General features: G+C 42.0%; 2 protein-coding genes across 4 annotated transcripts in view; both read left to right on the forward strand.

Annotated features, from left to right (window-relative positions):
• Positions 1-2,340, forward strand: part of magi1b (membrane associated guanylate kinase, WW and PDZ domain containing 1b) — a 112,372-nt gene extending 110,032 nt beyond the window's left edge. For 2 of the 3 annotated variants that reach the window (XM_079579218.1, XM_079579219.1), the window contains exon 23: positions 781-2,340. In XM_079579218.1, coding sequence (XP_079435344.1) covers positions 781-969 — 189 coding nt within the window. In that variant the 3' untranslated portion in view covers positions 970-2,340. The remainder of the gene's footprint in view (positions 1-780) is intronic. The other variant, XM_079579220.1, reaches the window with a different exon arrangement.
• A 27-nt stretch (positions 2,341-2,367) lies between these two features.
• LOC306980085 (uncharacterized protein) lies at positions 2,368-5,102 on the forward strand. The gene is made up of 2 exons (XM_079579325.1): positions 2,368-2,447; positions 3,184-5,102. The coding sequence occupies exon 2, from the start codon at positions 3,243-3,245 to the stop codon at positions 4,368-4,370; it is 1,128 nt and encodes a 375-aa protein (XP_079435451.1). The 5' UTR covers positions 2,368-2,447; positions 3,184-3,242; the 3' UTR covers positions 4,371-5,102.
• The last annotated feature ends 20,641 nt before the right edge of the window (positions 5,103-25,743 follow it).

Here is a 25,743-nt window from a genome sequence, read left to right on the forward strand (position 1 = left end):
CCTGATCATTACAAATATGTGAGATCAGTTATTTCTTAAACTGAAATACAAACACTTGGCTTCAGCAGTGATTATCTTATTTTATTAGGCTACTTTAGATATTTCTATCATAGTTAAGCTTCTGACCCAGCCTTGATTAGTTTTCATTAGCATTAGCATCCTCCCGCTAGCTTTAACATGCAGCGATCTAATTCTACAGGTTCTTAGCTTTACAATGATATACAGCATGCCCATATTCACTTAGATTTAGGTGGTAAAAGTTGTGTCTTTAACCTGGCGTTGAGAGCCAAATCTAATATCAGTTCAGTATTGGATATTTACTAAAGCGCTTTGGGCCTGATTAAGGTAGAAAAGCGCTATATAGTTTGAGTCCATGTATCCTTTCAAATTTGTAGCCGATACCCGATATCGCATTCTTTCCAGTATCGGCTCCAATATCCGATACCGGTATCAGATCGGTGCATCCCTAGTTTAATCCAATTTAGGCATAATTTAGACCCCTTTTTGACGTCCAGTGTTGTCCTGATTTAATTTTGATCTAGCCTAGCAATGCTTCAACTTTACTTGGTGTGAAAAGTTTAAAAAAAAAGAGAAACCATGAGGATGTGCAACCGCTTTCTCTTACAGTTTTCACTTAAGTTCTTGTTTCTCTTGTTTCAACCTGCACACCTTTTTCTCACTTTATTAATCCAATATTTTCCCCCCGACTCTGTCCGAGAGCTTGTATTGATGTTGTTGTTTGTATCTTACTTTGCTCTTCCCTGTTTTCTCGTTTGCTAGGTCGGCGATGAGATTTTGGAGATCAATGGCGAGAGCACGAAAGGCATGAAGCACGCGCGGGCCATCGAGCTCATCAAGAGCGGGGGCCGCCGTGTCCACCTGGTGCTCAAGAGGGGGGACGGCTCAGTGCCTGAATATGGTGGGTCAATCTATGAAAACATTCCCTTCTCACCAATCTTCACGCCCTGAGCAGGGGTGACTCCACATGGACGGTGGTAGGCCTAAAACTGATGAACTGACCACCCCCATAACCGGGTCTTTTGGTGTCTTTCGGGTGGAGGTCACTGTTTTCTATGGAAGCTTTAGCTGGACGGGGTACCAATTGTTGATGTTGGCCTCTCACCTGCTCTCAACTTGTGTGTCATCCCGCTGTCACTTGTCACCTTATAGCCAAAAGCACTCTGCTGGGACTTTACATGGTGTGGGTGTCATGTCAGTGCTACGTTAATGCCGTTTACATGGTGTGAATGAGCAGATTAGTCCAGTCAGTATTCCTCGTGGATGAAAGTGTTCTAAATGTTTTGTATTAATATTATTTAGCATCGAGGAAAAACTTGATCCACTGCATCCCATGGTGAAGTGGGATTTTCTTGTTAAAGCATTACTCTTGGTTGAGATGTGTCACAAACATATTTATGATATTTATTGAAGGTGAATGTAAGCTACTGAATTCAAAGGATTTGAGCTGAGAACAGAACCGAGGTGAAATGGCAGGCATCTGTGCTATCGGAAAAGGAGAAAATGTCACTGAATTGTGCTTGACATTACTCACTAATCCTTGGATTTATTTGCACCCACTGTTAATGTCATTGATCGGCGGTGAATCTAGGATCCGCCCCATCCCAAAACCCTGGAATAGATTAAATATACATTTTGTACAGTGACTTAAAGAGGCATTTTTACAAGTATTTTTGTTCAATGTACAGAGCCATGAACTGAAACCACATATTAATGGATAAAAGTCTATTGCTGCATGACTTGTTTAACTGTAAATTTGATTTAATGTCTATTCTCCATAATATTTATGGAACATTTATTTTTTTTATTGTACTGATCAGTTTTACTCAATAGTCCCAAGTCATTGTTTTGTTGTCTTATAACTTTTCTTTTACATCAGTGGAGATGCATTTGCCTGTCTTGAGACGCCCATCGGTGTAAACTGATTGCGCTAAGAATGTGCCGTCTTAAGTTAACATGCACCACTATCACATTGTGCTTACTTGTATATTTTGATCATAGTTTGTATTTTAGTTGGTTTGGCATTTAAGCCAGTCCGTTTTGTTTTTTATTTGTCAGCCATGTAAAACGCTGGTGTTGTGGGTCTCACTGTGTTCTTTTGAGTTCCATTTCTGCTGCTTCTGTTCACATGTGTGTGTGGCTATGTCTGTGTGGGTGTGTGGGTCCACTGGGGCAATTTTCTGGACTGTCTCTATTCTGAATGATTCAATGATGAAATAAACACTTTTTTATTGAAAAATCAACACAAACCCCTCTTTTCTTGCTTCAGGTTGGCGCAGTGTGATTTAAACTGTACTTTTCTCTCTTTCTCCTCTTCTTACTTTGCGCTGGGCTCTTGTGTTTCTTCAGGGATGGTTGCTCCCCATCTCACTGCATGTATGAAAAATGACAAGATGGGGGAGGCCTCTGTCCTCCAAAATCAGACCACGGTTTGTAACTGTCCTCCCCTGTCGTCCGCCGCACAAAGCCTGTCTCTCTCTGGGTTGTCCTTTGTCATGTGCGGTCACCCATTTGCCAAATTATTCACACTCATCTGTCGTTGTAAATCCATTATCATTGCCGTCGCTTCCGCAATCACAGTCCATGCCGTCCACCACAGTAATGCTACATGCTCAATATGAGGTCAAATACAGTAATTAAAGTGAGAAGCTTTGTTTTTAGATAATCTCTTTGAAAATTTAGTGGACTTAAACATTTATGTCTTGAGCGCATGAAAGAGCATGGCTAGTCAGAAAACACAACATGCAAGCACTGAGTGTAATAGGGCTGCTAAAACTCACACATAGAGGTGTGTCTTTTTAGTTAACGGCTGCCTCATGATTCTGTCTCTGCTTTTCATCTTTAAGCTACCACTGGCTCAAGAATTGACTCAAACATCACAATGGCTTTCATGCTAATGTCTTCAGTTTCTTGTCTGAGCGGTTCAGCATGGTCAAAGAAAATAACAGATAGGTGCTTAGCGTTTGGGTGTTCATCCTAGAGTGCTTAAAACCGGCTGAATTTGGTTGGGGTTCTCTGTGCCTGATTGATAACGACGATATTGGCAAAGACATAGTTAAAAGCCTATAGCAGTCAACCAAATCAAGTTTATTAGGGTTCTTTAAGCACTCTGAGATGCCCCATTTTCGTTGTGATGTATGTTTGATCCCATGCCCTATGTTACAGACGCCAACGACATCAGCGCAGTCAACGCAGCCACAGGGTTACAAAACGCTGCGGAAGTAATGCCCTCAACCAATGAACCGTCGGAGGTTAGCATTCCACCTGTACCCCAACACTCATCCAGGAGCAAGAAGGAGACAACTCGTCACTCTACAGGCACCGGCAAGCACCACCACTCCAGTCATCGGCATCGCTCCCCTCATAAAAAGAGCGGTACAGGGAAACACAAAAGGAGGAAGTCCCCTGCCAAGCTGTTCAAGAAAAAGGACAAAGACAGTCGGCATCACTCCAGCGGGCAGCAGCACCACCACCACAGCCGCCACCGCTCCCCTGAACGCAGACACCGCTCTCACAGTGCAGAGAACACGCTGGACAGTCGCTACAGACACGGCCGATCACCAGACAGACGTAACGGTCATTCCCCTCACCACAGACACCGCTCTCCGTACCGCTCACCTCACCGCTCCCCCTACCGCCACCACTCTCCCCACCGCCACAGGACTCACTCCCCCACCAGACGACACCGCCACTCCCCAGACCCCTACCGCAGGTACGCCTCTCCAAACCGACAGAGGGGAGCCACCAATGAGAAACCCAATGGAGATGTTTTGAAGGAGGTACCCAAGTCTCCTGAGCCCACCCCCCCCTCAGAGCCCAGTGTGCTTCGGGAGCTCCCAGCCCTGGACCGCCTCAACAGGGAGGCCACACTCCCGTCATTTAGTAGGGAGGAGCGTCTGTATGGGGAGGACAGCCTTCTCAATAGAGCCTCTTCCATGGAGAGAGCCTACAGAGGAGACAGCCTGTTGCGGGATGTAGCGTCCCGGAACAACAGGGATCCATTCACCCTACCGAGGGTGCGTACTCCTGACTCAGATTCAGCTTACCAGAGGTACAGCTCTCTGCTACGGGGTCGATCCCCTGACAGGCTGGACCGGAATGATCGTTACGCTAGTCGTGGGAGTACTCCAGAGCCTCGCTACCGATCCCACAGCCTGGGGCGCGACATCTCCCCCCTGCGAAACTATAGACGGGACGACTCAGAAGATGAAGAAGATGATGACAACTTTGTAGCGGAAAAAGTAAGGGAGTACTATAGCACCCTGAAGACTAACAAGAGCCGCCCCTCCACATCCACTGTCCCAGAGCCCAGGAGCACCTACAAGGGGAACCCCAAAGATCTGAGCATTTGATAGGCTGGTATTAGCCAATCATTGCATTAAAACAGCTCAAAGTCAGCTTTCCCATACCCATTATTCCCAACAGCTGAAAATACCCAGTAGTGAGTGAATAAAACACACAGATAACACAACCTTACCCAGTCTGTTATAAATATGTGCCAATCTCCAAATACTGGCGAGACAGAGATTCCAGAGTGACTTTTAAAAAGCTTTGTTTCTCTTTTTTTTTTACTGTATGTTTCATTTTTCTTCTTTATTTTGTTTAACATTAACATTTAAATGACACTTGACTTTTCCAGAAAATGTAAAACCACAAAAAACAAAGATGTGCCTAACAGTTTCATCAACAAGCGACCTAAGTTTCTGACCTACTCCATGGCAGGCAGTTTGTGCCTCTCTGTCCGATGATGAAATGTATGGACTTTTCCAATGACCCCAAGGACCACGCACTGGGATCACCACAGTTGGTGCTCTCAATAATGCTGTGCATGTCTTTACCACTTTCAATGTCTTCTCTCTTTCTCCCACTTGATTTCTCTTTCTCTCTCTCTCTCTCTCTCTCTGTCTCTCTCTTTCTATATAGCTCCCCCAGTGCCACTGTTTTTAGACATTTGACCAGACTATAGCACAAGCCTGCATTTGTTTGTATATTTTTTGACAGTTTGCAGTTTGTGTACATTCAGAGGTGGTCATTTTAAATGAATGAAGGGAAAATTAAAAGTTCAACTATGACAATGATGTTAAAATAAAATAATATATTCCACAAATGAGCACATGTAAGTTTATTTTATTCATGAACATTTTCAAGCAAGCAAAACAATGCGCTATGCCTTCTTTTTGGTAAAGATAAAACGGTGTTCAAACTGTGAATACTGCATGCCTTCACCCTTCTACAACATCAAAGTGAGGATAAGACAGGGGAGAATAATCTCCACTTTCACTTTGATTTGTGCTTCATTCATTCCTCCATTTTCTGTGACCCTTTCTAACAACCCTGTTCTAAGTCTTTATCAATACCAAGACCTTTATATAACTTCTGCAATCTGTCATCTCTCAGCCCTAGATGGTGAATAACAAGAATCAAAGGTTAAGCTTTAGATAGACTATATATTTAGAAGCTCGTTGTACAGTAAACTCTTACACTGTTACTGTACTAACCCATATTTCAAGCTCTGAACTTTCCGTCACTTTCACTATGCTGGGAAACCGTGGACAGAGTGTACTCTTCAAATGGGAAGCAGAAGTGAAGGATATGTGTGTGTGGTTGGCCTGGTTTTAAAAGCTTCATTAAAGAGATAAAACTTCTCCTTATTTTCACTACAAGATTGAAGCAAGTCAGCAGTAAATTCAGGCAGGTCAAAAGGTTTTGCTTGTTCAGTGTTGGCACCACCACTTTTTAGGCACCGTTTTCCTCATGATTTTGTGTTGTTAGAATACAGTACTAATAGACTTATTGCAGATATGTGTTTGCCTTTCTCTGCTTCCTCAGTGATGGGGTAGCAGCTCCTAAATAATGGATGTAATCCACTTTCCTGAGCTGAGACGCTCTCCTCCCCTCTCTTTAAATCTCTCTCACACACTTTTTATCAAGGCTCCACTGCACTTCTTTTCATCATCAAATGCAGGAACAGAGCCCTGTTTTTTATTGCTTGTGTGACCCCAGAGATGATTAACAGCGGGAGTGGATACACTTTATCATATCAGCGGAGGCAGGGGACGCTAATGAAACGTTCAACAGCAACATGTCTATAGAACCACAGGTTGGCCACCATTCACATCCTCCCCTGGCTTCAGGTGCTCTCACGCCGACCTCCTAGACGTTTTGCCTCCCCGGTTACCGTGGAAACGCTCATGCAACAGGCTGTGAGCTCGGGCTGACTGCAGCACATACACAGACGTTTCAACAAACGGGAACGCAGAGTCTTTTTAGGATTGATTTTGGGATGTAAAACAAGCGTGTATAGATTTAAAGCCATAACCACATTTAGTCAGTGGACACTGGACAGCCTGATGGACTGGCTTCCTCCCTAATGTCGTCTGCTATAGCTCTTTGTCCTCATACTGTACTGCCTCATGCTCAGCTGGGCATGGAAATGGCCTTTTCAGAAAGATAGGTGTGTACAGTGTACAGCCTTATAATAACCTACTCAACAGGATATACTTTATTATTAATAAACAGGCGCTTGGGTAATTTGTTGCGGATGGTTTCATGAAGAAAAGGAATGACTATGGCTCCTTGTGGTTGCCACACTAATCAATCAGAAGCTCTTAGTTGCACCCCATGCAAACTCCTGCTGTACAAGCTTTGTCATCTTGACCGTTTTCTTCATTAAAATGCAACTGATTTATTATCTGAAATTTATGCAGTGTGTAACACCGTCAGTGTGTCTTCTGTCTCCAGATTTAGCTACAGCCAAAACTGACCAGTGGAGCAAACACAATCTTGTGTTAAGACGACTTATTTGTATTGCTCTTTAAGCAACAAGCCTGTGTTGACAAGTTTCTCAAAGCACAACACTGTATTCAATTATTTAATTCATTACTAAAAAGCATATATAAGTTTGATAATATTGCAATTTGAATTGTCAGTTTTTGTAGACTCTCAAAATTGCTTTTAAATTTTAGTGCATTATTCTTCCCCACCTTTGTCACACACAGTCTGGTAATACCCTTCCTGCAGGGGCGAAGCTCAAAATTCTGGGCCCTAAGAGCAAACCTCCTTATTTTAAGCTCTGAACAAGTTTTTGAGGGCCCCTCTCCTCCCTGGGCCTTGGGTAAGCAGTAGGCTAGGCTCCGGTCTGAAGCGCCTTCCTGCAGCCATGTTGATCTGCGCAGACTGACAGTTTGCCGATTTGTTTAGCAGTTCCCTCGATCAATCACAACCAAAAAGGCAAAGAGGATCATGTGCATTCCGCAGTGGATATGCTGGATCATTCATTGGAATGCATAAGACTCACTGGTTCCCAGTAACATAGTAATTTGCATCACTTTTCACTGGCAGTTTTTTCTTCTGGAGCGTAGTTTATCGAATGAAAATGCAGTGTCTTATAGGCCCAGTCCGTTTCAGACATTTCAAAATGCAAGGATGAAATGAATTAAACATAATTTCATAGTATTTATTGCTTAGACCTTTATTGGAGGAATGAAATATAAAGATGGGATTGGAAGGTTGGAACTATAACGTCATTCGTAACCAAACCAAACACATAAAGCAGAAAGTGAGATCACCACGACCAGGTTACTGTGTGTAAGCCACAGCGCCATCTAGGGTCGTGTTCTTGTAAGGACAGTCATCTTGTTCAAAGTGGCTGCCTTGAAGACAGAAAAACAACAGATGAGCCTCTCCCTCATTAACAGCCTCAGCTATTATAAAATAATCACTTTCAAACTCTTCCTCCCCGCCGCCCCGCGTCATGCGCAGCGCGTGACGTTCAAAACATAATCCACTTGCACGCGCTGCCCGCTTCCGTTTGCACGGGGACATCAGGAGCGCATGAGCTTATGCAACCTTCACACATTTACCACCAGACTAAGTCTGCTCTCAGCGAAACGGGCTGAAATGTCACATCTCAGCTGAGATATTGTCCTGAAATGCCTTCGTGTAACTGATGAAGCAGAAGCGCAGAAAGGGCCGATGTCACCAGGAAGCAGCGCCCTCTACTGTTGATGGGGCACAGATTCACGTCTCGGCTACTAGTGTCCTGACAACTTTCAACAGGGTAGGCTACGAGTAAAGGGATGCAAAAGGAGGTATAAAACTGTGTTTGTGTTACACAAAAGCCCTTCAGAATAATTCAAAATGAGCGCAATTTTTGCTAAGGGTTTTCAACCTGATGTGATAAAAAAGTGAGACTGATTCTTTTCTACAATTGAATTGAGACTAAACTGCTCCGAAACTTATGTAAAAGTTGTTCTTGTTAAATGTGATTATCCTATCAAAAGTTGAATGATCAACACAGCATCTTATGCTTGAAATCTGTATGAACTAAAACTCTCAAAATCCTCTTTGTTTATCATTTTTAGACGGTGCTTGTGCAGGTCTCCATCACTCAAAGCCCAGGGACAATTCTTGACGTTCTGAGCTTTCAAACTTTTGCTTGTGTCCTCAATTTGCAGCTTAAGACGCCTAGGGTTGAGTTGTATTAGGCCAGTGGTTCGCAAAGTGCGGCCCGGGGGCCAAATGCAGCCGTCAGACCAATGTTTGGTGACTCTCAAGCTTCTTGTTGAATTGGCACACATCACCAGTGTAATCATTCTGCATAATTATAGCCTCAAAAACTATATATATATTGTATATTGTATTAGACAGAGCTGCATTAAGCTTACAAGTAGGGCAGGGCGATATGACCTAAAATCTATATCATCATAAAAAAAAAATTACGATAACAATATATTCGACAATATAATTGACAATGGACAAATTACTTCAAAATCCCAGCCTATTGGGAAGATTAATTCAGTGATATTTTTTATTTTATTTTTTTAACAGCATACTAATTTCCTTGCAAATATGATCTACTCAAGCAGTTTACATCCTTCATTTCATTTCACTTTTTAAGCACTTGTCCCTGTGTTTTACAGTCAGTGTTTATGCCTTATCATGACTTATATCGTGTCCACAACGATATAAAAAATTACAATGATATAAAAAAAAAAAATATGGCCCACCCCTACTTCCAAGTCTCAATTATTATGTGGGACACAGTTAAAACCACTCTTAAATGCATCCAGTTGAATGTTTCACTGCATTGACCACTGGTTTGTGGCCCTCAATATTGTATACATTTCAAAATGCGGCCATCGATTAAGAAAAGTTTGGACACCCTAGGCCAACGAAGTAAAAAGCAAAAGGGATTTGAGACCCACAAAGTCACACTGAGAACCTGGACTCAGTCAGGTTTAAATGAAATTTTTGCATTTCATTTATTTAAATCCTACCCCAAATGTGTATTTCTTCTACAGCTGCATGTGGATATTTGCTAATGGCAAAACACGACATTTGCAAGGCTGGCCTCTTCTTACCACAGAAATGAATGACGGAAAGGAGAGGAAATTCACCACATGCTAATCAACCTGCAGTGAGAGAACCTCAGAGAGCAAATCTGGCTGAATGTGCTGGCTCCGCTGCTATGGGCAGAAGACAAAGGAATAATGAAAGGTACGTTTGGAGTAAACAAGTCTGCCTGTGTGGCCTGATATGGTCTGCAGATTGCAGAGGCAGACTTTAATTCATGTCATGTGCTCATGCAAAAGTTTTGCTTTCAAAAAAATACAATCTATTTTGTAGGTTCTCAAACCGCAGCTTTTTACTTAGGAATTGAAACTAGGGTGACCACCTCCAAAAGAAGCAAATGTAGTGCAACTATGGAGCTATTACCGTCGAAAAAATATTTGTGCTTGAATTAGATATTTGTCTGTAAAGAGAAGCGAGCATAGTAGGTTTTGTATGTCCATATTGGTGTGCGTGCATATTCAGATGTGTGCGTGCATAGCAGATGCAGATGTGCATGCAGATATTTGTGCGTGTGTGCAGATGTGCATGCGTAATTAGATCCATGTGTGTGTAAAATGATCTAGATTCTAGACAATGTTCCAGACAAATATCAACAAAAAAGTCTCCACGGTACTACTAACACGCAAATCGTTTTCTTTCTTTTTTTTTTACATAGGTTGTGGGTTCAGAGTTTAGTCCTGCAGGCATTGTGCAGCAGATACCTATGACACCAGCAGAGGGTGCTATTGTAGTGTGAAACTAAAATGTCTTTGGCCTTGTGGAGCCAGGAGCAATGATTGCCTGTGATAGATTACAGTAAATAATGGTGAAAGAGTTGAAGAACAAGCTTCTACTTCTGCAGGATATAATTCTTGATTCCTTCCACATATTCTTCTCAATGTGAAAAGAAGTGTGAGTAAGCAGGCGTGACCAGGACATGACGCCTGCAATTGTAAAATGTTCAATGTGACCACCTCGCCCATTGCCGGACAATAGGGGTGTGTGACCAATCAGGACAAAGGCATGGCCAGAAAAGTTCTACACCTGATGATGAATGGAAAACTCCCATTTCGGACGTGACTTCTGAGGAAACATTCGCATATCCAGGATATTCATCCCGTGGAGCCACTGCACACTGCTGTCGTTAGGCAAAGACTAAAAGGAAGAGGCTAAGAATAGGATTGAAGTGCAAAAATAGATTAAAGTCTTTTAACAATAGTCTCTTACTGGGTTATGAGAAGAACTAAGCGTAAGAGTCCACTGGGGAGGAGGACCAGAGCAAGGAAGTGGGGGTTTTCTTGAACACAGTATGAAGTAAGATGGGGTCAGGCAGAGGGAGTGACCACATAAAACCAATGTGTGGGAAAAGTGTTCTGAGCATGCTCCGTACGACACAGTGGAGAGACTTTTCGAGGAAAAAAAAACAGTACAATTCAGTTTCCCTTCAGATTATTAGACCGCAGTAGATAAAAGACAGTGAAGCATGCACATAAAAGCCACTGCATAGCAAATAGAATAACATTTTATTAGAGAGTGAAGAAATAATGTGACCGCAAGGATTTTTTTTAGCATAGTATTGTTCCTTTGTAATCACAGTACTAGGGTTGCTGGTTTTGTAAAGTGCTGTAATTGTGATTAGTTTTGTGATTTATGTTTTAATGTCAACATTAGGGCTCAAACGATATATTGGCCGGCTGATATATTGGGCCATTATTTGGGTATTTTACAATATTGGCCAATATAAAGGTTGACATTTCAGGAACTGTTCCCAACAACTTCCAAGGCCTCAGAGGAGCGGAGAAATATTAGGGTGGAAATCGGTCAGAAGTTTGTACACCTATTTTATATATTTTATGTTGTAGGCTTTCGCACATAATTTCAGAAAGAGCTCGAGACTTACCATATTTTGGTTTTGGAATCTACGGATTTTTGTCTATTAAACAAAACTCCCTCTGAAGTACCTACTAAACATGACTGTAATGAATAAATCATCCCTATGCTCCTCATGCAGCGCTCCCTGCTGTCACAGTTCAACACTGACACATTTAGAAGCATCATACACAGAATTATTGATGAGACACAAAAATATAGGCCAAAAATATTAGCGGTGCATATCGGCCAATCACAATACCCAATAATTGTCGAACTCTATTTGATATATTTCTATATATTTCAATGATTGAAACCTTTACTGTAAAAGTACATCTTTAAAGGAACAGGCCACCGTTTTTCCATACTGAGATATGTTCTGACCTGAGCTTAGATGAGATGATGCGTACCTGTCTGGTCTCTGTGCGTGCGCTCAGTCACGTAAAAAGACCAAAGATGTTGTTAGCATTTAGCCTCTCCCTACATATTCCTATAGCTCCAAACGTGGTGAAGTTAGAAGCGACTGAGCTATTCCACAGGCACGCACAAAGATCAGGTACGCATCAACTCGTCTAAGCTCAGGTAAGAACATATCTCAGGATGGAAAACGGTGGCCTGTTCCTTTAAGTATTTTTTGAGAAAAAATAAATCGACTTAAAATATTGGCCTATATTACATCGGCTATCGGGCCATACCAACCCCCTTCATATCGGTATCGGTATTGGACCCCAAAAATCCATATTGGTCGGGCCCTAGTCAGCATTCAGTTCATATGTCACAGTGCTCATTGACACAATACACATCCAGTCTGAAATGTGATCTACTAAAGTAAAGCACTTCATGCGGCCGATGTTATCTTCATATTCACAATCAGTTTATTCTCAACATGTTTGAACACTTCCTTTTTCCCTTTTGTTTGAACACACTGGTTTATTTATTTGTCGGACTCCATTCACCGAGAGCCATAAACAGACTGTGAGAGACGTCCCAGATCTTAGGCAGGCCTCTCAAAGAGACATACTCTGTGCTGTTCTCCTCCAGGACTTCCCGCTCGTTTCGGTAGCGTGGTGATGTAACGGCATGGAGCGGCTCCCTCATACTCGAGCGTCGTGACGTGCGCTCTGGCAGGACACGAGTTTACTACAGGGCTCTGGCTAATGCTCAGACGAAAGCAGCTCCAGTGGGACCTCCGTCTGGTTCGGACACAAGCATAGGCCCAGCACAGCACATACGTCAATCCCTTGTACTGGAGTTCCTATCTGTGTTTAGACATTACTGGAGCGCGTCATATTGCTTGTGAAAACACCATGTTCAACCAGAAAACAACATTAGTACTTTAGGCCTGTAAGCAAGTCTGAAATAGGATTACTTTCAAAAAAAAAAAAAGAAATGAAAAGAGTACACATGGTACACTGGCACTAGAGGCAATCCACAACATTATAATTGGAGATAGTTTTGATTAATGCTGTTGCAAGACATTTAGATAATGTGTTGTTGTTTTTTCTGGTTTAGACATTCTTTACTCCAAGTTTAAACATAATTGTATAATGGTAGGCTGTTGACCATGCAAATTACATGTTTAATGCAGTATTAATCACCAAATATTGCAATGTGGTCAGAATGGTTTTGGCAACTGACTTGGTGTATCATAGCACTCTCCTCTCGCAGCAGGAAGGTCCTGTATTTGATTTTAAAAACTCCATGTGGGACCTCATTGAGTGAATTGTTCCCGTTCTTCACGCACTACGGTTTCCCCTAACCCTGGATTGGCCAACAGTAGCTCAGGGATAACAGTCAATTTTGTTCAACATGTAAAACAAGCACTTTTATGTTGGTTCACAACCTCCGGGTGCCCTGGTTTCTCCTGAACAGTTGTGTTTGCCCATTGTGCGATTGCAGATGCACTGACTTCTGTCTTTTGGTGATGATGTCAGACAGAGCTCGGTGGGGGTTATCAGGGTCTTCTATCTGCACTGCAGGCTTGCATGCGCCCCCCAGACTGACAGCGGTAAAACAAGCCATTTGCTGCTGACTCATCTCCCCCATGCACACTGGTGACCGTAAAGCACCAGCGCAGCCCGGAATCCTTTACCCTACACCCAGACGTTTTGTGTGTCGGCGTCTGCGTTGAATACATAACACCGTGCACCACAAAACATTTTCAAATGACCTCTGACCTCAGCGCTCTCTGACTTCAATGAGAAGTTCCTCCCACTTCCACCAGCTTGTCTATGGAGCTAATGTTGTTTGTCAGAAACACTGGCGTGGTCCAGGCCAGTGGAGAAACATATGGAGATGAATGTAGACATGCTGCTGTCACATTTCACCAGAACACTCTTTGAAGTCTGTACTTTTTTGCTTTATGTTTTACTTGGCGGGACGGGAGGGAGAAGATTCCTATTTAAAAGTTGGCAGTTAACTACATTACACAGCTTGATAAGTTTGTTTCCTAACAGCTGCATCTAAGTAACTTCAGATCAGATTATTTTCCCAACTTTTTCATGTTTAGGTGGTTTTTGGTATGTTTGACAGTTTACCCTATCCCTGTCCACTGTCAAACCAAAATCCATTCTCACGTCCCTGAAAAACTGCTTTCCTGAGTTGCCCACGGCTTGTCATTTTGTCCCAATGGCAGGGAAGAAATATTTACACTTTTGACTCATTATCTGTGTGCCTGTTTCTAGATGCACAACTGAGAATGATATAACTGTTTTGTTCTAACCAGATTCAGCCCAGACATCATTTGTCTTTGCACTATCTGAGCTGATGAGAGAACCACAGATCTGTTCCTCCTTGTATAGTCCACTGTTAGTTATATGAGTGCACATTCCCTGAATGTTACACTTATCACGGTGCTACAACAAGGCTAGGAAGGACTATGTTTGAGTAATGAAACACACCATGACATCGCTTCTTCAAGCTCTATGACTTCTATTGTTTGTGATTGGATAAACAAAGATTATCTGGGCGCAAACAACCTGCGGTTTGCTAAATCAGTTTTTTTTTTTTCCTTTTCCTCCACAAAGGGCCATGTTGTAAGTTTAGCAGCCACAGGTGACCTTATATTTCTCTCCCAAGACATTTCCCCCAATTCTGCAAAATAATGCAAGGCCTACGTCTATAGATTTGAAATTTTAGGCCATCAGTGCCTCATCTGGGAGAACGGCTACCATGAATAGAGAGAGCTCCTTGTCATTCTGCACCTAGACATTTAGTTGCCAATAACAAAAAAAAAAAGTAAAAAGGATTAACCATTTTGTAATAGGTTTTCCAATGAACCCTCTCACTGACTTCTTCTGGTCAGTGTCTGTCACTCCAGACTCACTCTAGGTGGCCCTTCTCTGTTCACTGGGCCCATTCCCCATTACAGATGATTGTTGTGCCTCTCATCATGCCGTCTGCACTGCTTCCTTAGCGGCCCACGGAATGTTTCATGTGCCCGCGCCCTGCCTGGTCCTCTGCCACACCACTAAAGCCCCTGTACCAACCTATTCTGGCTTTGTTTGCGTTTACGTTAGGTAGCGTAACCGTTTTGTGTATCTCAGGGGTGGCATGATGAGGTCCAGACTGTGCGGGGCCATTTCAGGACGTCCAGCAACATAAAAAATATGGACATTAATTGAAGCAGCAGAATTCCTGGAAGCTTAGACCCTCATCTCCCTCGAGCCGCGGGACTCCGTTGGCCACTCATTCTCCTGTGTCTGCCCCTGTCAAGCCCCTCTCATTACCCCACGTACTGGGAACTCTCTGGTGTATACCTCAGCCCTAAAGTGGGATAATAACTTTGTACAATTTTCAACAATAGTTGGTGGGAATATTAACGGGGTAGAGGAACCAGGTCTGTTTAATGTGAGGAGGACGAGTGGCACTGAAGATTGAGGACAGGCCATCCAGTTCTTTGTAAATCAGTTACAGTAAAACTCATATTAAACACTATTGTATCATCTACAATATTTGCTGGATCCTCCAAAATATTTCCTTTACCTCAAAGGTCTGTGCGACGGGGGAACGCTTTTCATCAAGCTAGGGATCAAATTTAGACATCCTGTCAAATTAAAGCAGTACTAAGTAACTCATGCCCCTAGAGGCCATAAGCACCACCGCAGGTGTCGTAGCATGTTACGTTTTTCTACTCCATAATTGTCCGTGAGAGTAAATACTACGCTGACAGAAAAGACAAAGGGAGAGAGGGACATTGTACATCCAATTACACAATGGAGATCATTTCTTTCACTCAAACTTGGCTGTAAATGCTGTTTAAGTGGTGCTAGCCCACAGTTAGCTTTGCCCGTTAGCCTGTTAGCTTCTTCTTCGTGATTCTATTAGTGTGCATTGGTGGCACCTACCCGGAGGCAGCGCAGTTGCAATTGTGGTTTTCTGGCCAGAGACACCAGGGGGAGATGGAAGACCCCCCAATAATCCCATTAACACTTGTATTACCCCCGGAGGGACTACGAAAAGGATTTATTAAGATAAAAAAAGTTACTTAGTACTGCTTTAAATTTGGGAACCAACCCTGATCATTTCGAGGGAAACCAATTCATTCGGTGGACGTTGTTTCATATCATGTAATGGGCAGTTTTTGCATGGGTAGTATTTATACCATTCTTCAGGCTGCACCCCTTTCAAATTATATAGGCTTGCTGATTGTGAAGTGCGATGTTGTAACGTTTTGTCTTTCTTTTGAAAATGTGGCCCTTTTGCTTCACTGGGTTGGCCCTTTGCTCAGCAGTCAAACGGTAGAGGGTTTTGAGTCACGCTTCTGGCAATACATTCTGTCACTGTGTCCTTGAATAAAACACAGCTTATTTGGCTCAGCGGTCACACGGGTCTGCGTACCTGCGGGGGGTGATTTCAAAGCGTTTGTCCAGGAAACAAAATATTGTTACGGCCACATTATACTTTATTGTCCCCATAGGAATAGTTTGATGCATCCTGTGGGTGGGTGACCACAATGTTGCGCCCAGAGACCCATCCTTTAACTTATTGCACATACTTTAAACGGATGGGAAAGCTTGAGCACCTGGAGGGAGAGTGCACAAACTTCCCACATGGTCTTGGATTCGAACCTGGTATCTTCTTGTTGTGAGGCAAGAACTCAAACCTACTTTAACTTACTGCAAAATACTGATGCTTCGCGACCTCACCCTTTCTCCAAATCATGCTTTACACACATTATACTCCTTTGCCTCTCCAAGTAACCTTACTGCTGATTTGAAGGTATATGAAAACTGTTGCAGCCCCAACTGGACTTGCATTATAAATACACTCAAACCTCTCTATTACAATGTTGTGAAAGAATTTAACCACATGTTATAAAACTGTACGTTTCCATTGCTGATGGTCTGGGGAGGCCTATATTTCTTGCACAGTACATTGTCTGTTGTGTTGCCCTAACCCTCGTAAGCTTCAGTCTTTTATGTGCATTGCTGTGGTCGCATTCATATTTATGGTTACTTGAAAGCACTCTATGGCAGTATGTCATGCGGCTGATGGTGTATGCGGTGGAGTTTACACAAAGACGAGCTGTTGACTGGTGATTTATGGGGAGGCTTTGGCAGGTGTTATGTGACCGTCATGCTCAGCAAGTCAATTGGCCCAACAGAAGCGCTTGAGAGAGTGAGGGGTCTCGGGGTCATTGCCATAGGGACGTGTATTTCACCTAAATCTTTTGACTTTCCCGGTCTTAGATGTTAGGCTCATCTTATGTTGAAGTACCTCTCTGTGGAAAGGATCGGCTGCTTAACGTGTTGAATGACTGGAAGAGGATGAAAACTACATCTAACCATCCCCGTACCCATGCCCCTCACTAACATTGGCACTTATCTAAACCAACTGGTGTTGCTGTGGGATCCACTTTCATCTGACTGTCATCTCTCTTTCTCGTGCCCCCAAGTAGGGCTAAAATATGGCCTAAAATGCTTATTTTCCTTTCCTTTAAACCACAATCTCGATTTTATATTGTCTTTTTAAGGCCACCGTTTTTAAATACTGAGATATGTTCTTACCTGAGCTTAGACGAGTTGATGCGTAACTGTTTGGTCTTTACGTGTGCGCTCAGTCACGCAAAAGACCAAAGATGTTGTCCGCATGCAGCCTCTCCTCCTCTCCTCTATGGAACCAAACAGGGGTGAAGTTAGAAGCGACCAAGCTCTTCCACATTTCCCCTATTTAAATATTGTAACATGAGTAGTTACATGATCAGAGTATCCTGTAGTTACACATTGTCGATTTTCTAAGCGGATAAAAAGGGGTTCTATAATTGCAAGGTATAGTAATATCTTAGGAGCTCTTCGACGTCCTGTGTGACTAGACTTGGATCGTGTAACTACTCACGTAACTGTATTTAGATTGGGAAAGTCGCTTCTACCTTCACCCCCGTTTGGGTCCATAGAGGAGAGGAGGAGAGGCTGTATGCTAACAACATCTTTGGTCTGTTTGTGTGACTGAGCGCACACGTAAAGACCAGACAGGTACAACTCGTCTAAGCTAAGGTAAGAACATATCTCAGTATTTAAAAACGGTGGCCTGTTCCTTTAAAGACGACTGGTGTTGTCTCGGTTCGGTTTTGGTGGTTAAGACCTGTTTTAGAGTTTTAGAGTTTCAGTCTTTCTTACATAGTTTTGACTAGGGCTGCAACTAACGATTATATTGTAATCGATTAATCTATCGATTATTTTTACGATTAATCGAGTAATCGCTTGGCTGTGAATGGTGTAGGAAAATTTTATTTTTTCTATTTTATTTTTTATCACATATAGCTTAAGCGGCGCTGCTTGAAGATGTGTTGATGGAGTAAACTAAAGGAAAATGTTTGTTGGAGGCTCTATTCATGAAATTTATAATGAACAAAATGTACACAGACCCTAACTATATAAACAAAGTAGGATTTCATCAAAAATACTAAATTTGTATGTCATTTTTGCTCCATTTTAGTCTGTGTGAACCAGAAAACGATTAATCGATTACTAAAATAGTTGTTGACTATTTAAATAATCGATTAGTCATCGATTAATCGATTAGTCGTTTCAGCCCTAGTTTTGACACGCTTTCCCCATGGTTTAGTCCTGGTTCAGTCTTCCCGGTTTAGTCAAGGGTGATCCTCGTTTCATTCTGTCCCTGGTTTTGTCCTTTTTAGTTTGGTCCTAGTTCAGACCTTGGTTTCAGCCTGTGCTTTAGTCTAATTTACTTCTTGGTTTTGTCCCGGTTTGATCCAGATTCAGTCCGTGACATTGTCTGATTTTAGACCTGGTTTAGACCTAGTTTTTTCCTCGTTTAGTTCTGGTTTAATCCTGACGGTAGAAGCAGTGGATGGGGAAAAGTGTTCACCTCAGAGCTGTGTCAAACATAAAAAACACTGAATCATGATATGACGTTACCAAAAAAGCCGATCGTCATGGCGATGAGATCACGATTCGATTTTTGTCATCATATCGCCAAACTTTACCCTCAGGTAACCCCAGATTTACCTGAGGGTAAAGTTTGGCGATATGATGATGAGAATCGAATCGTCATCTCATCGCCATAAATTGCTATTTTTTAGCAATTCATTTCTATTCTTTTTCATTTTTGTCCATAACATTTATTACAAAGAATAATTCAATCCCAAGTCTATAGGGCGCTGCTCTCCCTGCCCTTGACTGGTTATTACTGATAGGAAACAATGTGTTTTGGAGATTTACTGGCCAATTAAGACCCAATTAACTTTTCCAGTTTAGATTGACAGGGAGTTTGCACAAAGTAGCCACATCCTCATGTAGAAATGTGCCATTTTCAGTTATATTACTAATTTAGCTATGCTGTGTTGGTCCTTCTGTCTACTTTGGACATGTAATCTGCATTCCAGATGAATTGTATTCACAGGTTCACCTTCACAGTTCATACATGCTTCAGACTATTCGAGGAAGCCAGAGTACCTAGAGAAAACCCACTATAACACAGTGAGGAAATACCATCTAAAAGAGTGTGAGAATCAAATAATTGAACAGTCATTTGAAGCTAAAAGAGCTAAAGGCTTCACCGCTATGGAAAATTACTAGCACATGATATTGTCTTGTGTGTGTTTGACCTTGAACTTAAAATCACGCGTGTGTCACACCTTGGGCGGTCAAAGCCATGTTCTGCTGATCAGAAAGTACCAACACAATGCAGCGGACAGGAAGGAAGAATTAGCCACACATCCTACTTCTCCGAACGCGCTGGCCTGAGCCGCGAGCGCCGTAACATATCCGCTCATTCAGTTACGAAATCCATCAGTGCCAGGGCTGGCCTCCTGTTGTTTCCCATACCTCACACGATCAGGTGCTGTCACGTTCGGGTCAGGGAGATTGTGTGCAGCAGCGGTGTGGGGGTTAAGTGGTCCAACATGTGCCCGCTCCCCTGACCCCATGCGTAGCGGGGATTTTCACAAAGAGAGTCACAAATACAACATTGTGGTTATCTTGAATATCAGCATGGAATAGTAATATTCAACCAGGAGCAACTTAGTAGTTATTCACAGCATAAGACAATAAGAAATGAATTACTTAAAATGATCTTTGTAAAGAAAAAGGGATTTGAAATATTCTTAGATTCTTTATACACTTCACTCATATACAAAGGGTTTAGAGTTGAATTTTCTTCTCTGTGTCTTTCAAAAAAGGTTTTTTTTTCTTCCTTTCAGACAACATCAATCAATTTTAATCATATTTGTATAATGTCGAAAAACATGTGCCAGCAACATGGGGAAAATTGGTTTATTCATTTGTTGATTATAAAACACACGCAACCCTGTCATGAGCTTTGGATTTTAGGAGAACATTTAGAGCGTAGCCACACAAAATAAACTTGGAATGTGCGTTTCTTTTTTTCATATGAAAAACAAACCATCAATTTCCATCTACGGACAACGACCCTGACTAAAATGGTGTCCGGTTAATGGGTTCATGGAGGGGATTTTTCAAACTGAGGTAACACCAAAATCAGACCAGACTTATTCACTGGGATGGCCCAGCTGGAGCACTGTAGGGTAATATATGGGTGGCTCAATTTGAACGCAAAAGGTTTGACCTTATACACCATTTTTCAACATTATTTGAGTTTGTTTTTGTTGTTTTATTTTAAGCACAGAGGTTTGTGTTAGTTTGTTTCTGGCATTTTGAGATCATCTCAAACACATCCTGAGCCCTTTACTTATATTTTGTTGGTTAGAAAATCTTTTATCGATGTGCAACTAGTCAAAGTTTCTCTTGATTCTGCCCTTTAAGTTCTGAATCGGTGCATCATCGAACACACAGACCGTTTGCTCTTCTACTCCGTAGTTTACTGTCATGTCGCTTTGTAGTTGCAAAAGCGCCGGTGCATGTTTTTAGCACTTGCTGTTCTGTTGAGGAGGGGACAACCATGTGGAAGCTTGTTCTAGTACAAGAGATAGACAAGCCATTCAGCCCCTTTCATAGTAATGGGGCCATGTGGTCAGTGAAATTAAAATGGCTCGCCTTGCTCCTCCTACATGTTCATAAAAAGGGCAAAAAACTAAAGACTCAGACTTAAACTTTTTAATTCTACAGAACAAACACCAGCATGGTTAAAAATATGATACCTTGCCCAGCATCGTCAAATGGGTCAAAGCATTTTTGTTTTGTTTGGGAGGTGCAAAGTCTCCAGTGGCCAAGGGTTACTTTCCAAAAGTTTCTTTTGGAGTTACTTTCCAAAAGTTTCTTTTGGAGTTACCCTTGGCCACTAGGGGGTGATACTGCAGCAATGTCAGCTCCCTGCATGAGGACCAAAGAGAAGTGCTTTCCTTACCCATTTGTAGGGACATGGAGGATCTTTGTAGTAAAAACCAGAGGAAGACATAACAACATTTCAAACTGTTGCAGGAGAATTCTAGTATAAGTTCAATCCCTGCAAGATCATTAGTGTCGCTGATGAAACTTCTTGGATGAGAGGCGAAATGTCCAAAACTGATGACGGCTCAAGAACCAAGATAAAGGAGAGCTTACACAAGCAGGAGATGAACTTAATCAACAATTCATGAATGACTTCACATCCAATAATATGAATATTGAATGTATTTTATGTTATGTTGCAGAAACTCAATATTATCATTATTTCAATTAGTAAAGTAATCACAATTGCTATTTTTGCCACAATTGAGCATCCCTGGTGTGAGACTAAAACTCCATGGGTGGCCCCTCGACAATATGCAACATGCCAGATTCCTTCATCAGTTTGACACAGTTTAATAGTGATTGTGTAAACACGTGTAAATCATATGTAACGCACTTGCTCTGTGCGTGACTTCACAGAGTGGTCACATAAAGGGAAGAGAGGAGGAAACACTGAGGGCATGTCAAACATCACACCATTATTTAGTCTGAGTCCACAGCTTTCCAAGGTCTTATTGATAAACCAGCACCACATGCATGAGCACAGCAGTGTACGCTCTGATCTGTGTGCTTATGTGCCTTAATAGGATCATTACCACAATTCTAACACTTGCATGATTTCTTAGTTACCCATTTATTTATACATGCCATTAATGCATCGGGTCTGCTGGCTTTAAGGCTTCAAGAAGGCGATTTGGAACACGGGACTTTGCAGGATTGAGGACACAAACAGATAACACATTTCCCATTTTGCACAGCTGCATTTAGATGGTTAGAGATGAAAGTAAGATGCAAGTAATCTGCTTCCTTTTGAAACTGGATGAACTTCTCTGCCACAGGATATATATATTTTTTTTACCTTCATGTAATTAGGTAAAGCAGATTGAAAACCAAATCTGACGGCGACATTATTTAATTATTAATTATCTATCTATCTCTTATTATAGAAACAAAGCATTAAAAGTTGTTACGTTCTGCTGGCACAGTGACTTATTGACTCTACACAGCCGGATGAGGTTTTTCTGTGTTTGCATATTCTCCCCATATCCTAAGACATGCACAGTGGAATAAAAACCTCTTGTTCGGTAATCCCGGCTCAAGATCTGGATGGGTTTTCCTGCAGCCAAATTGAGAGGAGCATTTATAGTGAACGAGGGCAATACATGCATTTCCAATGACATCATGCATAGTTCCGGCCGCCATTTTGAATACCGAAGTAGAATTATGCAGTACTACAACATGGAAAAATATCTCCACTCAGGATTAAAATGAAAGACAACTGATTGACAGTGGCTTGTTTATGTTCTTGTAATAATTGCTCAAGAAGATAACAGTAACAACACTGTCCCAGAGAGCGCAAATTTATGCGATATAACCAGCAAATGTGGCACAGACGTAGTAGTTTTGTCTGTCGAGCTACAGCAGGATTTACTTAATTTCTGCTTCACTCCTCAGACTAAAGAAGCACATCAAAGAGGAAACAGAAAACCTTTCTCTGTGATTTTTACAGTTCGTCATTTCAACAGAGTCTCAGTCTGAGTTAGTGTTTAAGCTGCTCTAGACGTTAGCATGCTACCGGTTAGCAACTGTCAATGGCACAATAAACACATGTGTGGCTCACATCTATGAACACTGAGGAAAAACTACAGTAACAGCTCAGCTCTGACCTCTGTCACATGTTGTATCCAAGGCTGGATGTTTGGAATATTGTTCCGGGCTTTCTCTTGGAGAGGTCAGAGCTGAGCTGTTGAAGCTAAATGCTAACCAGTAGCATGTTAACGGTTAGCTTAAACACTGACTCACTGGTTTCTTCACCTAAACTCTCTCTGGGGTCGTGTTTTTACTGTTTTCTTCTTGAGCAATGATTACGAGTATATAAAAATGCCACTGTCAATCAGTCTTTTATTTAGAGGGATTTTGTTACATGTTGTAGTACTGCATAATTCTACTTTGATATTCAAAATGGCCACCAAAACCACAAAAGTCACATGATTGAAAGGCATGTATAGGTTGGATGTTTTGTGGGGATTGCCATCATGAATATAAACATGCACAATAGGCATATTTTGATGGTTATCCTCCATAGGTACTCTTAAATAGATCCCTTACTCAGACCATGGGAAGGCCTTGCATTGATCTACTGCGCATTACTGTATTTTGTGTGTCAAGCAGTTCCAAATGCAGCACATTTTCTTAGTGGGAGACAGTAAAATCTACCCTTTACAATTATTAATACGGTTGTGTCGACGCTTGCGTTCCTCAAGCTCTTTAGTGCAAGTTTATTTTATTTTTGACTAACAATTTGCTGACCAGATTTGAGTAAAAGCGGGTACCTGTTATGATTACGTGTGTGAGGTACATCCACATCCTATCGCTGCAGTGGCACAGTGACTAGTGGTCCCCTGGGCGTGCTGACCCCCCATACGCACACCAAACTCAGAAAACAGCATATGGCTCTGCTCTAAAGCACTCATGAGCTCATCTGAGGTCCTTTCACAGCTTTCCTAGAAAACAACATCATTGATATTACAGTGTGGTACTCACTCTGACACACTATCTCCCTGAGAATGACAACACGCCACGTCGGATTATTTTGAGAGATTAGACTTAAAGCCGCACAGTGAGTGAATCCATCAGTAAAGAGCTGAGAAAAAGGCTTTAAAGGGCCTAATGTGAAACAGGCTGGTGGCAGACTGGAGGGGCAACAGTGCACTTATGTGACAGAGCTGCCAACTCCGCACACGTGCTTGTCTTGTAGCTGAATTAACTGATCTGTGAGATTTGTAAAAAATAATTTCACACTAAAATCTTGCAGGATAGAGACAGCTCATGACTCCTCAATGATCATACTTTCTACCACAAGGGGTCAGTAAATTGGATCGCCATCTTTCTTGAAAAGTACAAGATAAGCTTGATTTGTCTGGGCTCTGATCCTAAAATTGTGAAGTGTACAACTAAAACATTCACTCCCCCTGTCACTATCTGGTGCCCCTGGGACTGACAGAAACATGGCTGCCAATCGATCACTGATTTTTTTATGCAGGCAAGGCAGGTTAAGTGTCTTCCCCGAGAACCACGAACGGTGAGTGAGCATTTTACTGACACCCCCCACTCTTTTAGCGTTCAAATCTGCTACTTTCAGCTGCAGAGAGGATGCTTTTGCCACCTATAAACAAAAAAGATGCTGTTGGCTTGTGGGCCTGTTGCGGCGCACATCTGGCCTCCCCTCAGATTAAACATCCTGACTGTGAAGAGAGCTGGAAACCATTTGTTCACCGGCAGTTCCGTCATTGCTGCTTCAAAGGCCAGTGGGTTTACAGGATCAGAGGGCGATAACTCCCTATGTGTATGTAGATGTTATGCATTGCGAGATAATCCTTGGTGGGGAGGAATATACATTTACTTCTTATTTTATGGGACTTTGTCTAGTTCTGGATGTTTAAGAATCCCTTTTTGTAAGCTACTGGGACTAAACATAAAATAGCCATGGTGTCCAAAATGTTGTTACTTCTTGCTTTAAACTCTACTTACATAACATCTTGTCTTAAATTATATATTTGTTTAAGTACTTTTTGAATACTGACGTCAGAAGCTCTAACTCTCCTTTAGGTCTGTTGACACGTACAGCTAGCCTCTCCTGTAAACACTTGTGTGAGAGCGCACACTAAATGAGACGTGGCTCTAGTATTTTCGTATTTTGTACTCCACAAGTGTCATAATTGTACGTCTACAAAAGCGCGGTTGAATCTGAATTAGTGTTCTTTTTATTGGGAGATCCAAGTATTGATCGCTGCATGAACTATGTGTTGAAAGCGTTTATGTGCATCTGTATTATCATTCATTGGTTTATTTGGACGGGACAGTGCATTTTAATCATTCATGCCTGTAAGCACACCCGGGCAGATTGCATGGAACGATTCCATTGTCCCTCAGTCGCAATCACACGCACTCACACACACATACACTCTCATTCAAGCCTATTGTACATGTTTTAGTGGCAGAGTTAGATGTTAAGCCAGACTGGTGGTCACAATTACCTGGCATTTCCACGTTTTAGTTTGATGGGGAAAACCAGAAAATGCTGTGAGGCACGAGTGATTTAAATTCCCTATTCATTGTATTTGTTTTATTGATCTGAACTTCAAGAGTTTTTCCTCCTCTTGTAGTAGTCGTGGATTCATTGCATTTCATAATCTTTTCATCCTTTTGACAAAGTGCCCGGGTAAAGTTTCTTCTTTAATCCGAGCTTTATCTTGGGCTCATGCATCATTTGAAAGCAGCAGCCGCAGACTTAGACAGTGTTATTGAAATATTTTATTGAAAGACTTGAATGTGATACTAATGTTTGTATACACATCCCAAAAAGTAAAGCGGCAGTAAATCGCTGACGTCACTTTCTTTTTCCGTGCTCTGCAATGGCAATGGGGCATGCCATTGGTTTAAAACATGTTTTTGGCTAAGTCTGTCATTATTTTTGCACAGGGAGTGGATTAAATACTTTAGTGGATCACAGCTCATGTTTGATATTCCCACAGTGCTGGTATTATGTGAGGGAAATACATCTCTCTGTCTTTTAATGAGTGTTTGAAAACAGTCATTATGACTTATCTGTGGCATCACTTCTGTCACGACATATTATACTTGATGCAAACCA

Source organism: Gobius niger, assembly GCF_951799975.1.
Source record: "Gobius niger genome assembly, chromosome: 20".
NCBI classification, from domain to species: Eukaryota; Metazoa; Chordata; class Actinopteri; order Gobiiformes; family Gobiidae; genus Gobius; species Gobius niger.

Coding starts and splice junctions, on each gene's coding strand:
- LOC306980085 (XM_079579325.1), top strand. CDS start 3,243: ATGCCCTCAACCAATGAACCGTCGGAGGTTAGCATTCCACCTGTACCC.